The sequence below is a fragment of the Copadichromis virginalis genome, linkage group LG6 (assembly GCF_057382275.1).
Source record: "Copadichromis virginalis isolate Kocher_CV1m ecotype Utaka linkage group LG6, C_Virginalis_male_GT1.1, whole genome shotgun sequence".
Classification (NCBI taxonomy): Eukaryota; Metazoa; Chordata; class Actinopteri; order Cichliformes; family Cichlidae; genus Copadichromis; species Copadichromis virginalis.
The window spans coordinates 4,138,850-4,152,687 of NC_140623.1; the positions used below are offsets into that span (position 1 = coordinate 4,138,850).

Consider the following 13,838-nt stretch of genomic DNA (forward strand, 5'->3'; position numbering starts at 1 on the left):
TTTCAAACAGATGCAAGTAAAACACAGCAGAAAATAAATAAAGTCAAAGACTCAGCGGTCCTTTTGCTCTATTTTCACCTGTAAAGCAGGAGCAGGGTAGGCGGAGGGTTACCCTGGTGCAGGTGTGCTGCGGTCAGTTGAAGAATCCGCGCGAGTTTCTCTGTGAGTTTCCCATCACGTCGTAGCTACTCGGTGCTTGCTCGGAAGTTTAGGGGTTTTTTTCGCTGTAAAAAGAAGTTTTCTTCCCACGCACGATGGACGCTAATGTTTTTGTCACTTTTTATGGAATCAAACTCAAAGTAAGGTCAATACTTCCACACTTTAAACGCTGCACGCTCATACTCTCTCCCGCACTCGATATATTATCCATTGTTGATCTGCACACAGCTGCTGTCACCAACGTCGCACTTGCTTACGTCACTGTCATGAGACATTCTCGCAAAAAAAATCACGGTTTTAGTAACGCAGTAACGCAGCGTTCCTACGGGAAAGTAACGGTAATCTAATTACTGATTTTGCAATAGTAATCCCTTACTTTACTCGTTACTTGAAAAAAGTAATCAGATTACAGTAACGCGTTACAAGTAACGCGTTACTGCCCATCTCTGGTTGTCACCAAGATGTGTGGCCTTGAGTCTTCAGTACTCTTGGAGGCTGCGGATGGTGCAGTTGTCCTGGTTCCATGTCTGTCTGCCTCTGGCTTCCGGGGGGCATTGTTGAGGCTTCCCACCCTTGTTATTAAGTACATTTGTGACAAAGACAGGCATTCTAACACAAACTCTCTCCCACTCACACTACAACAAGACTCTTGATTTATGTATCTGTGTATTTTCTAATTTCTGTGGTCCTGGTGCTCTATCTTTCTTTGCTTTCTTTTCTTACAGGACCAGTTGGCAATATATTGTGTATTTCTATTTGCACTCTATCATTTTATTGTACCCCTACCCCTCTTTTCCCCTCCTTCTCCTGCCTTAGACATCATCAGATATATATATATATATATACATTATACTATATATAATGTAATAACTGAAATAACACAAATTCAGATTCCTTGCTTACATTGTCAGAGTCTGCAATCAAAAATACTTTTTTGTGATTAAAGATGTATAAAAAATTCTATAATAATGCAAATGCTTTGTTAAACCTTTGAACTAAAGCTGAAATTCTGCACTTGTTTGCAGAATCTGCACATCTTTGATTGGATTAAAATCCACTGTTTTGATACAAAAGGCACAATTTAATAAAAAATGTCATTGTTCAAAAGCTGAGAGAACAAAATGCTTCCTTTACAGAAAACATTTTTTTGCTCTTTTTTGCTCTCTTGTAAAAAATTAAGAAGCCATTCCCGCTGTACAAATTGTGGCTGTGGAATTGGTATCTTAAAATTGTCCACTACGCCCTTCTCCACACATTGAGCTTTCATACTGCATAATCAGAGCAAATCTTATTTTAAAATGCCAGTATAATTTGCACTTGGCCCCTCTTTCAGCCAGTGAAAACTAACATCTTATTGCTGTTGTCTTCTCTCGGTCAAATTGCAACTTTGTGCATTGACCAGGCAAAAGATGTTATACAGATACTTCACTGTATTCACTGAATCATATTTTTTTTAAATTTTTTTTTACAACACTACAACTGGCAGTGTAGAAAAGTACTTACTGGTAACTGGGTATGCTGTACCAGAATGCTCACCAGATTGACTGTTTAGCAAAGTAAAGCTGGCTAAACTGCCTCACTCAGAATCACACAATGCCACAATGAAAGGAAGTTTAGAGGAGATTGGGGATAAGGTGATGCAAATGCAGTACCAGTCAAAGTTTGGACAGTTCTACTCATTTGTACTCTGTGATTTGATACATGATATATATGATATACTACTATATACTGAGAAAAAAGTGATCCAAACCAAAGTACTGGTAATGAATTGAAGCCAAATTTTTTTTGGTGATCTTTGTAGAAGCAGTAGAAGCACTGCTATAGGGAAATCCAAAGTGGCCAACCGCAGGTGTTACAGTCTAAATGTAATGTTCTTGATCTCTCTTGGCTGACTGAAATGTGTTTGTCTTACAGTGCCCAATGTGCTCAGCATTAATGCACTTGAAATCTGAGGTGTATGAAAAAAGAATTCAGTTAACTGTTATCTGCAACCTACTAGGATCTAGCTGTGATATTTTACACACTGAACCTTTGATGTGCAAGTTTAAGTGTGATGGAGCAGCTGAACAGACTATATTTGGGAGTGAAGGATGACACTGATTGACATTTGACTGGGTGGTAAATCCATTTGAGGGTTACCTACGCCACTGGAGCCTTGAATGTTCACTAGCTACCAAGTGATGTCTGGCAAGCAAATTATTTTATAAGTGTATGGGGCTTTAGACTTTTTCTCTTTCTTTTAATTCATTTTCAAAACACATAAACCATATGTAACACGGGCTAGTTATTCTCTAGTTATATTGTGATCCCCAAACTAGTAAAAGAAAAATAAAGCTAATAGGTTTTAGGCCTTAGACTATGTTTCCATTCCTGAATAGTTGTTTAGAGAAGGCCCTTATCTTCTCAGTGAGTATAGACCATTACCATAGTAGCTATTTCACATTGTAATGTACCATTGTATTGACTTTTTTGAGATACTCTCCTTGACAAATTGACAGGATGTGCATTGCTATTTTTACAGTGCATATCAATATACATTCTTTTAATTCACGTTGCTTCTTTACAACTCTTTGCAGCTGTTTGAGATCAGAGTGCCAATCACCCAAGGGACGAAACCAGTGACCATCAGTGTAGCCAACCACACCCAGTGCAGCTGTCTGTCCAAACTGGATATCTACAAGCAAGTTCACAGCATCATCAGAAGAGCATTGCCTGAGTAAGTCTCTGTCAATGTACATACACAGATTAGCTGTATGTGCTAATTATCACAAGATCTGACTTAATAACCCGGCGCACGCGCATATGTGTGTGTGTGTGTTTGTGTGTGAAAAGGAATAAAACAGCCTTTGCTTTTCCAGTGGTGGTTTCATTCTATTATGACGATGGTTGGTTCCTGGACTGTGTGTATCTACAGCAGGTGTTGCAATTCAACACATTGCAAATTTTTCAATTCAATTCAATTCAACTTTATTTATATAGCGCCAAATCACAACAAAAGGCGCCTCAAGGAGCTTCATAGGTACAGAGAAAAACTCAACAATCATATGACCCCTTATGAGCAAGCACTTTGGCGACAGTGGGAAGGAAAAACTCCTATATAACAGGAAGAAACCTCCGGCAGAACCAGGCTCAGGGAGGGGCGGGGCCATCTGCTGCGACCGGTTGGGGTGAGAGAAGGAAAACAGGATGAAAGACATGCTGTGGAAGAGAAACAGAGGTTAATAACAGATATGATTCAATGCAGAGAGGTCTGTTAACACATACTGAATGAGAAAGGTGACGGGAAAGGAAAAACTCAATGCATCATGGGAATCTCCGGCAGCCTACGTCTATTGCAGCATAACTAAGGGAGGATTCAGGGTCACCTGGTCCAGCCCTAACTATATAGAATAGAATTAGAATAGAATTCAACTTTATTGTCATTGCACAGGTACAGGGCAACGAAATGCAGTTTGAATCCATCCAGAAGTGCTTTAGTGATATAGATATATTACAATATATATTAGCAATAGTATAGATATGTAAGTATATTACAGAATGGGTCTATTATGGTATGTTATAATGTACACGGTATGAAGTATGTTGTGAATATTCTATAACTATAGGTATGTACAGGCTGTAGTGAGTACAAGCTATGAACAGGATATAAATATGAAAAACTATACAGAATATGAAATAAATAACTTTACAGAAATCTGAGATATACAGTTATACAGAAATGGGAACTGTGCAAGTTGTAAACAGTTGTAGGGTTAAAAATTATCGTATGTACAGAATGATTATTTACACAGAGCTATACAGTAGTGCAGTTAAGATAAGTGAGATATGTGGATAATTTCTACAGAGGCTATATAAAGTGCTATATGCTTTAGCAAAAAGGAAAGTTTTAAGCCTAATCTTGAAAGTAGAGATAGTGTCTGTCTCCCGAATCCAAACTGGAAGCTGGTTCCACAGAAGAGGGGCCTGAAAACTGAAGGCTCTGCCTCCCATTCTACTTTTAAATACTCTAGGAACAACAAGTAGGCCTGCAGAGCGAGAGCGAAGTGCTCTAATAGGGTGATATGGTACTACAAGGTCATTAAGATAAGATGGGGCCTGATTATTTAAGACCTTTAACCTTTTCTAGGTTAACTATGGCATTTGTATGTTCCTGTGCTTATACCTGCATGATACATGCTGGGATTTATGACCAGCTGACCCTTGGAATTCTCTTAGCAAGTTCTTCTTGCCAGTTTGTGTCCTCTGAAAACACTGCTGTTATAGAATGGAATAAAATGGCAAATAATTTAACACAAATCCGCATATTTACAGTGACAAATGTTTTTTACTTTGTTCAGCCAAGTGTGATCTACTTAGGTGCAGACAAAGTGGCTTACGCTGTGGAGCATTACCTGAAACAGAGGTGTACTTTTCATATTGGAAACGATTGACGGTGAGAACTAAGATTTCTTCCATCAATCCATCCATCTATTTTCTGCTGCTTATCCAGGGCTGGGTCGTGGGGGCAGCAGCCTAAGCAAGGACCTCCCTCTCCCCAGACACCTCCAGGCATTCCCAGGCCAGCTGAGAAAGGTAATCTCTTCAGCGTGTCGTGGGTCTGTCCCATGGCCTCCTTTGGTGGGGCATGCCCGAAGCACCTCATCCAGGAGGGATTCTAGTCAGATCCCTGAACCACCTTGACTGGCACCTTTCCATGTGTAGGAGTTGTGAATTTGCTCTAAACCACTCTTGGATGGCTGAATTCCTCACCTTCTTTAAGGGAGAGCCACCCTTCGGAGATAGCTTATTTACCACCGCTTGTATCCAGGATCTCATTTATTGTGTTCACCAGATCTCAGTACTCAGATCTTGTGATAATAAGCTAGGCTAGGGTAGGGTTTGCTTTTTTACACTCATCTCTTCCCTTAATTACAATAACCTGATGCAATGTCCTCATCACTGCAGCCGTAGCCCCAATCCACCTGTCAATCTCCTCTTCCTTTCTCCAGCCACCAGCTGATGAACCCAGCAGAACCACATTATCTGCAAAATTAAAGACAATATTCTGAAGCCACTTGGCCATCTACCTGGATATGCCTAGAAATTCTCTATGAACAGAACTGGTGTCAAAGCGCAGCCCTCACTCGGTCCAACACCCACCAGAAATGAGTTATTGCTGACAATGTGGACCAAGCTCCTGCAACAATTACAGAGCTCAAATGGCTAATAGCAACAGGCCAGACACCCCATGCTTCCCATGCTCCTCCCACAGGATACTCCATGGGACCAAATTGAGTGCCTTCTCCAAATCAACAAAACACATGTAGAGTGGTTGGGCAAATTCACACACAGTCTTATATATCCTTGAGAGGATAAAGAACTAATCAAATGTTCAGCAACCAGAGAACAAAAATCGCATTGTTCCCCCTTTATTTGAGGTTCGAAAGATGGATTAACATTCCTCTACAGTACCCTGCCATAGACCGTCCCAGGGAGGCTGAAGAGTATAATTTCCCTGTAGTTAACCCTCCGATACCCCATCCTAAAGATGGTGACCACCACAGCAGTCTGATAATCCAGAGGAACCACTCCAGAGTGCCACATGATGGAGTAGAGTTGCGTCAACCAAGACAACCCTGCAGCATTCTGGGCCTTCAGAAACTGTATTGACAGAAACCTCATTCACCCCAGAAACCCAAACACCAATGAGTTGTTTAACTGCCTCAATGATTTTGCCCTAGTGATGGGCAAGTCTTCCCCCTCATCCCCATACTCCCTTCCACCGCCCGACTGTCTTGTCAGTTGAAGTCAGCAACATCCCACCTACACTATACACCATGTGAGTAGAACACTTCTTTCCCATCCTGAGTCTCCTGATGGTTTGCCCAAAATTGTTTTGAGGCAGGCTGAAAGTCTTTTTCCTTGTCTCACCAAACTCCTCCCTCACCTGGGGTTTGGTTAAACTATTACTTTAGCTGCATTCCGCTTGGCCTGCTGGTCCACATCTCATTTAGGAATTACCACCACGACAGGCACCAACCACCTTGTAGCCCCAACTCCTTCGCAGCAGCCTCAAACAGAGGTGCAGAACATAGTTCATTTGGACTCAATGTCCCCAGCCTCCCTCAAAATCATTTTAAAGTTCTCCTAGAGAACATTATATCAGAATTTTTTATTTAATGTTCATTACATGTTGTTATTTGTTTACATATTATATTATATAATAAATTGGCTAAATGCACACATATAAGCCAAAATTATGACCACTAAAAGGTGGGGTAAGTTACTTGTGCAGTCTGCATATGTCCAGTCACATGCAAACTATCATTGTTCACTGAACAAACTGCTCTCCCTCATGGACAATTCATCTCAACCACTCCATTCAACACTACTGAGCCATCAGAAATCCTTCCCACTTGTGATTTAACCCTGCTACTAAAAAGAACACCTCAGGAAATCATTCCCACCATTCTCTGTAAAGCTGTAACATAATTCTTCTTTCTGTGACAGGCATGCCACAGAAACGTATGCCCGACAGAACACACCTGTTAGGCAAATGTTTTCACACATACTTTTTCATACATGTAATAATAATAATAATAATGTATACTTTATTAATCCCCATGGGGAAATTACTTGTTTTTCTCTGCATTTGACCCATTCACTCAGTGAAGCAGTGGGCAGCCACTAAGCAGGAACCCAGGGTGCAGTATGTAGGGACGGTACCTTGCTCAGGGGTCCCTCAGGGTAGCCGTTCAGTGGATTCGAACCCCTGACTTTCCAATCATGGGGCGACCACTCTACCTACTGAGGTATCCCTGCCCCCATGTATTTCTGCATTATACCCTTTTGCAGTTGTTTCTTCTTTATGGTATACATATTATGTGTTAATGCAATTTGCACTGCTCGGTTGCACTCCTACCTTTTACTCATCACTCAGGAAAAAATTGTCATAGTATAAGGCCTATAGCACTTGGAATGTGGCGTTTATTTATTGTACACTGTACCATTTTTATTCTTTACCATGCTACGGTAACAGAAAAATGTATCTATGATTGTCATGTGTATGCTTTTTAAAAGACAGTCACTTCTAGTCATAGAAGTGACTAGATGACAGAAACCAGCATGACAATTTACCTGCTAGGAAGCCTTTGGACAAAAGTTTGCCCCACTGACTACCTCCTGCCTCAAAATATGAACTCTAGCCTCTTGAATTCCATATCCTGCAACCACATTTCCTGTGCTAAAACAATACTTACAAATTTGTTTATTTAGAAGGAATAAATAGTAATTGTGTTAATGCCAGAATCTAAGACAATGAACCACCACAACAGAGGCTCTAATGTGCTACATGTAATGTGCAAAAATCTCAGTGTATTTGCACCCATTCAAACAGCCCAAACAGTGGAGATTGGTGGACTGTTTCTTTTACAACCCCATAAAAACAAGATCACTCTCATAATCAGGAGAATCAGAATCAGAATACTTTATTAATCCTGAAGGAAATTAGGGGTATATTTTCAGACAAAACCTAAGCCATTGTTTATCTCTATCTAAAGACCAAAAGATAGTGTAGGATCAGTTTTTGGTACATTCCATGGTCATTTCACCTGTGTCTTTCTTCATCCGTTTGAATCTGTATTTTTACTTTGTCACATAACAAAGCCGAAAGAGAGATTGGCTCAAGACAGCCAACCGGAAAGCTTGGCTTATAAAAAATATTGCTAAGCTCCATGATCCACCATTGCTGTAAAAACAATGGTCCATTGGCGTAAAAAAATTTGATGAACTTTCAGCAGCTCTGGCTTAGAAATAAAGAAATGCCATTTCCTTAAATCCATTTGATTCCAAATTACAATGCAGAAATGAAAGAAAATCACCCAATTGCATTAACATAGCCTTACGAGGCTTTTTAAAATATGAGCTGGTAAATGACTATCTTGACTGTTTCTTTGTCTTGCCTGATTCTTGTTATAATGTGCTTATTTTTGTTGAAAAAAAAATAAGAAAAGACACTCAGTAAAGCCGCTACTCCTCAATGTCAAACAGGAGCCAGTAGAGGTGGTTTAGGCATTTGAGACCTCCTGGAGACCTCCTGAGTAGTGATGATAAATTCGATTCTTTTTACTGAAACAAGTTTGAATAAGTCACTCACCAAAATGAATCGTGTTTTTTGAGTCACTTGAGTCACTGAGTCAGTTGCCCAGAGAATGCAAAAAATTTACATTTTCACTCAAACTTAATTTGGTTCTCTTTTCATGTATATCCTACTGCTAAGATGATTGAAAAAGAAAAACAACTATTTTTATAGAGCAAAAAAGAGCAAAAAAATTTAGATTTCTACAAGGAAAATGTATTTTATTTATTTTTATTTTTATTTTATTAGTATTTTCCTCAAATGTGTCAAATATATATTTTCTCATCTAAATGTCCACTGAGCTGTGAGACAGGGGGTGGTAATGCACCTTAACAACCAAGAAGAAGAAGCTGTGAGGAAAGGAGGGGGTGGGGGGGGAGTGAGTGAGAGATTTGCTTATGCTACGATTCAGCACAGGAAAGGAGGGGTGAGTGAGTGAGTGATTGATTCGTTCATGCTACGATTCAGCACAGCAAGGGAAGGGGGTGAGTGAGTGAGGGATTCGCTTATGCTACGATTCAGCACAGGAAAGGAGGGGGTGAGTAACTCAAATGTGCTGTTAGCAGAGCGATGCTACTGTGAACTGAGGAGCTAATTCAAATTCAAATTCAAATTTTATTTGTCACACACACACAACCATACACAGTATGACATGGGGGTGAAATGCTTGTAGCTGTACAATGCCCGACCATTAAATGACAGAAGAAAAGTTTTACAATATTTTCAATTTACAGTTTACTACAAAAATTTACAAATTAACTTAGGAATTTACAGTAAAGAATGTGCAAATAGCAGAAGAGATTATAAAGATAAGGATTATAAATTATAGGAATTATAGGATTATAGGAAATGTGTGGTGGTGCGTGTGGTGACGTGTGTGAGAGTCCAGTCTTATAGTGACGTGTTTGGGAGAGTCCAGTCCTACACCTGGTTCAGGCCCCGAATAGCCTGGGGGAAGAAGCTCCTCTTCATTCTCTCTGTTTTGGCCTTAAGGGAGCGGAAGCGCTTCCCAGACCTCAACAGTGAGAAGAGTCCATTGTTGGGATGGGAGAGGTCCATCATAATCTTCCTAGCTTTGGACTTGCACCGCTTGGTGTAGATGGACAGCAGGTCAGGGAGCTCTGATTGAATGATGCGTTCTGCCGAGCGCACCACCCTTTGCAGATCTCGTCTATCCTGCTATTGTCTTGATGTGAACTTTCTACTCAGGGTTTTTTCTTCCAGTTCAGAGCAGAAATGTTTCTGTTAAGAAACTGGCTGTTGTTTTTTTCCGCACAATTTTAATTACAAGCTAGATATATTTCTACTATTGAAATTAGTTTGCTAACAGCAACAGGGATGAGTCAGTGAATGAGTCATTTGGGCTTGTGAATCATGATTCACGAGTCAGTAAAGTGATTCTCGAGTATTGAATGATATGATTCGCATATCACTACTCCTGAGCACCTAGTAGGTGAAGTGTTTCAGATATGCTCTGGAGGAGGAGGAGACCCAGGAAAGAGGGATTAAATCTCTTGGCTGGCTTGGGAGTGCCTCAGTATCCCTCCAGAACAACTGCAGGCGTGGCAAAGGTCTAGGTACCTCTATCCCAACCCAAGCCTGGATTGGGTGGATGGATAGATGAATGGAGGGCACAGTTTTTCTAATATTTGCTCTAATGGTCTGAAAACTTGTTCTTCTTTCACTTTAACTTTAATGTTTCTTTTTCTTTCTTTTTTCCTTCAATTTTTTGAATTAGAATGATTATTGTTCACTTATATTTATGAGGTCATAGGAACAGAACTGGCTTGCGTACACATTTTGTGATGGCCAACAGTTTTCCTGGGACTTGTGAGAATTAAATCGAAATAGGAAATGGAAGAAGCCCTCTTCAGGTGTGTGTCTGCTTGAAATACACTAATACACTACAAATTGGAGAGTAATGACTTGCTCAGATATGGAAGGCGAAGTTATATGTCTCCTATACCTCAAGACTAGATTTAAATTCGGGAAAGTAAGACAGTTAAGATTATGTTTGTAGGTAAAAAGTAGTAAGTGTATAATATGATGATCTGCCCAAAGATCTACTAACAAAATATAAATCACGTATATTTAGACTTCAAACCCATTAACCAACTTTTTACATTTAGTCCATAAATATTTGAACAGTAGATGGTGAATTTGTTTTCATGTCTGGAGGTTGTTGTAACTCTTCTGTACAAATATGGAGACACATATATGTGCACAAACGCAGACAGTGAAGTTAAACAGGTTATAGCTGCAAAAACTCATGCATCAACATGAAGCACACAGATATGTTTCACATTAGGTGAAGTCCCCTCTGCTCACGCCAGAAAGCTATCTCTCTCTTTCTATCACTCTCTTAAACTTTTCCTTTCCCTTTCCACTTCATCCTCTAATACTTTGTATGTGTGCTTGTGCATCCAAACCACTGCAGCTCTAATTGAAACCATGTTGGGTCTTTTTTCACTGCCAGACGCTTTCACGACTTCAAACAATTTCCCTGTCTGCAAACACACTGTTGTCCATCTCTGTGTCTAAGTCAATGGTTCCCCTAAATATGGCATTTCAGATCAACAATTTTTACATTCAGGTGGTTTATAATTGATCATGTGTGTTTCTATGTACAATGTTTTCAAGGGTAATATATTTTTTTGTTGGCATTTTCTAAAAATCCAAACTAGGTATCTGATTTCCAGAGTAATTCACAGTTCAGTTTATTTTCAGTTACATAAATATTAAAAGATTAATAACAATATTTAGTTACTTATAACATAATGGCTTACAAGTGTTCTACATTATATGTAGGAGTAGCATCATTATAAATTGATACCTTCCCTTACAGCCAGAAAAGGGTTTTGCCACCAGTCTTAACGCCTCTGCATCTGTTTGCCATTTAGTCTCTTATTATACAATAATTTACAACCCCAATCCCAAAGAAATTGGGATGCTGTGTTAAAATGTAAATAAAAACAGAATGCATAGAGTTCTGAATGTCACGAACAAATGTTTTATTCACAATAGAACACAGAAAACATATCCAACAGTCAAACTGAGAAGAAGTACAATTTATTTTAATTATTATTTTGAATTTGATGAAATACTGTGATACAGGGTAATGTTTATTACTGTGGTATTGCAAACAAATGCAGAACCCAGGCAAAAAAATTAGGCACATGAATCAGTTAAAGACTTTATTCAATCATGATATGTTTACAAACAATGATACAAATGTTTACAGAGATGAACAAACAAACAAAAACTCATGAATGAGCCTTTACTTAGGCAAGAGTCAGAGATTGACTTAACACAAGGATTACATTAACTAGAACGAGAGAAAATGGAAACTGGCAGTGAGAAGCTGGGCAATATCTGGGAGGGAGGAGAGGGAGGTGAGTTTAGCAACATTTTCCACAGGCTTCCTGTGAGAGCAGGAAGGCTGTGTGGAGTGGCTCCTAACTAAACATACAGTTTAGTTGGGATGCCAGGCAACAGGAGATAAATGGCATCCAGCAGAGGTTGGTGAATGCACATGGAAATAGTTTCTGAGGCTGGCAGGGTTAACACTGGAGACAAAAAAAGGTATGGTATCACACAGGAACAAGTAGCAAGGAAAGAGCAAACAAACTGGCCTGTTTACCACACAAGGTGAGCTGATAATCTGGTGGAGTCTGGATTGGCAGGGGAATAATGTGAGATCAGTCCTAGCAAGACTGGAGACAGAGCAATACTGGAAGAGCATATGGGACAAGGATGCAATCCATAACAACAGTGTTCAGTGGCTAGTGGTTCTGAGAGCTGACTACAGCAACCTCCCTGAACAGGATTCAGTAACCATCACAGTGGCAGACTGTGCCAAATGGAACAGCTGCTAGTAGATGAGACACACCTGGAATAGCTAACTGAAGGCCAGACAGTCCTAATACCCAAGGATCCCATCCCACTAGCAGCCAATAACCTGCCTCAGTACCACATGATCAGGCATCATAGCAGCTAAGATGAACAGGGACATGGCTCAATACATGAGCAGGCCACAGAAAGGAACTGGCAGGAACACCAGAAGGGGCCACCAGCTCCCGGTAGACAGAGCAGTCGCCTAAGACTGCAAGACCAGGCTCACCAACCTGTGCATCACCTGCATTGACTAGAAGAAGGCCTATGGCTCAATGCCCCACCCATGGATCCTGGAATGCCTAGAACTACACAAGATCAACAGGACGTTAAGAACCTTACTCAAGAACTCAATAGGGATATGGCGAACAACACTCAAGGCCAACTTCAAGCCAACTGCACAAGTCACCATCAAGTGCTGGATTTACCAAGGAGGTGTTCTGTCCGTACTGCTGTTCTGCATAGGGATGAACCCCCTTAAGTGAGATCATTGACAAGACTGGCTACAGATACCGACTATGGAATTGAGCATGCGTCAGCCACCTCCTGTACATGGATGACCTCAAACTTTATGCCAGTCGTGGATGAGACATTGATTCACTGATTCAAACCACTAGGATCTATAGCAATGACATTGGAATGTCATTCAGACTGTTGAAGTGTAGTCGACTGGTAACAAAGAGAGGGAAAGTAGAACTTAGGGGATTGTACGACTTCGGGGACAGCTACAAGTACCTGGGAATCCCACAGGAAAATGAGAACCATGGCAAGGCTGATAGGAAAGCTGCAACCACCAAATACTTGCAAAGAGTAAGGCAAGTCCTGAAGAGTCAGATGAACGGGAAGAACGAGATCTGGGCAATCAACACCTACGCCCTCCCAGTGATCAGATGGGATAATAAGATGAAGGTGCAGATTGTGTAAAGATGCCTCTGAGACAATCCAGCAGATAACAGTAAGGTGCAAGCAACCAGGGCATACATGGAATGCCATAATCAAGTGGCCGCCATAGTATACAGGAACATTTATGTCAAGTATGGCCTGGAAGTCCCAAGGCCAAGGTGGGACATGCCCCCCAGAGTGGTGTAGAATGACTGAGCTAAGATCCTGTGGGACTTCCAGATACACATGGGCAAAGTGGTGATGGCTAACCTAGTGTTGGATAAGCAGAAGAAGATAGCCACAGTAATAGATGTAGCTATACCAAGTGAAAGCAACATGAGAAAAAAGGAAAGTAAGAAGCTCGAGAAGTACCAAGGGCTGAAAGAAGAGCTTTATAAAATGTTATCTCAGATTGTATTTTGACAAGTCTTTGAGCTTGATGGTTTGGGTTATGCTCTGACATCCACTGTCAACTATGGGACCTTTTAAAGACAGGTGTGTGCCTTTCCAAATCATGTGTAATTAACTGAATTTAGCACAGGTAGACTGAAATCAAGTTGTAGATGATCTGCGGAAACATAATGCTCAATTTTGAGAGTCATGGCAAAGACTGTTACCTATTTAAATCAAATCAAATCACTTTTATTGTCACATCACATGTGCAGGTACATTGGTACAGTACATGTGAGTGAAATTCTTGTGTGCGAGCTTCACAAGCAACAGAGTTGTGCAAAATACAATAACGTAAACAAGCAAAATACAAGAATGGCTACATCTGAAACTAATAAAT

The 13,838-nt window shown here is 40.4% G+C and overlaps 1 protein-coding gene across 1 annotated transcript in view; it reads left to right on the plus strand.

Annotated features, from left to right (window-relative positions):
- Positions 1-13,838, plus strand: part of vegfc (vascular endothelial growth factor c) — a 102,502-nt gene that overhangs the window by 51,215 nt on the left and 37,449 nt on the right. The window contains exon 4 of the mRNA XM_085458323.1: positions 2,736-2,875. Coding sequence (XP_085314449.1) covers positions 2,736-2,875 — 140 coding nt within the window. The remainder of the gene's footprint in view (positions 1-2,735; positions 2,876-13,838) is intronic.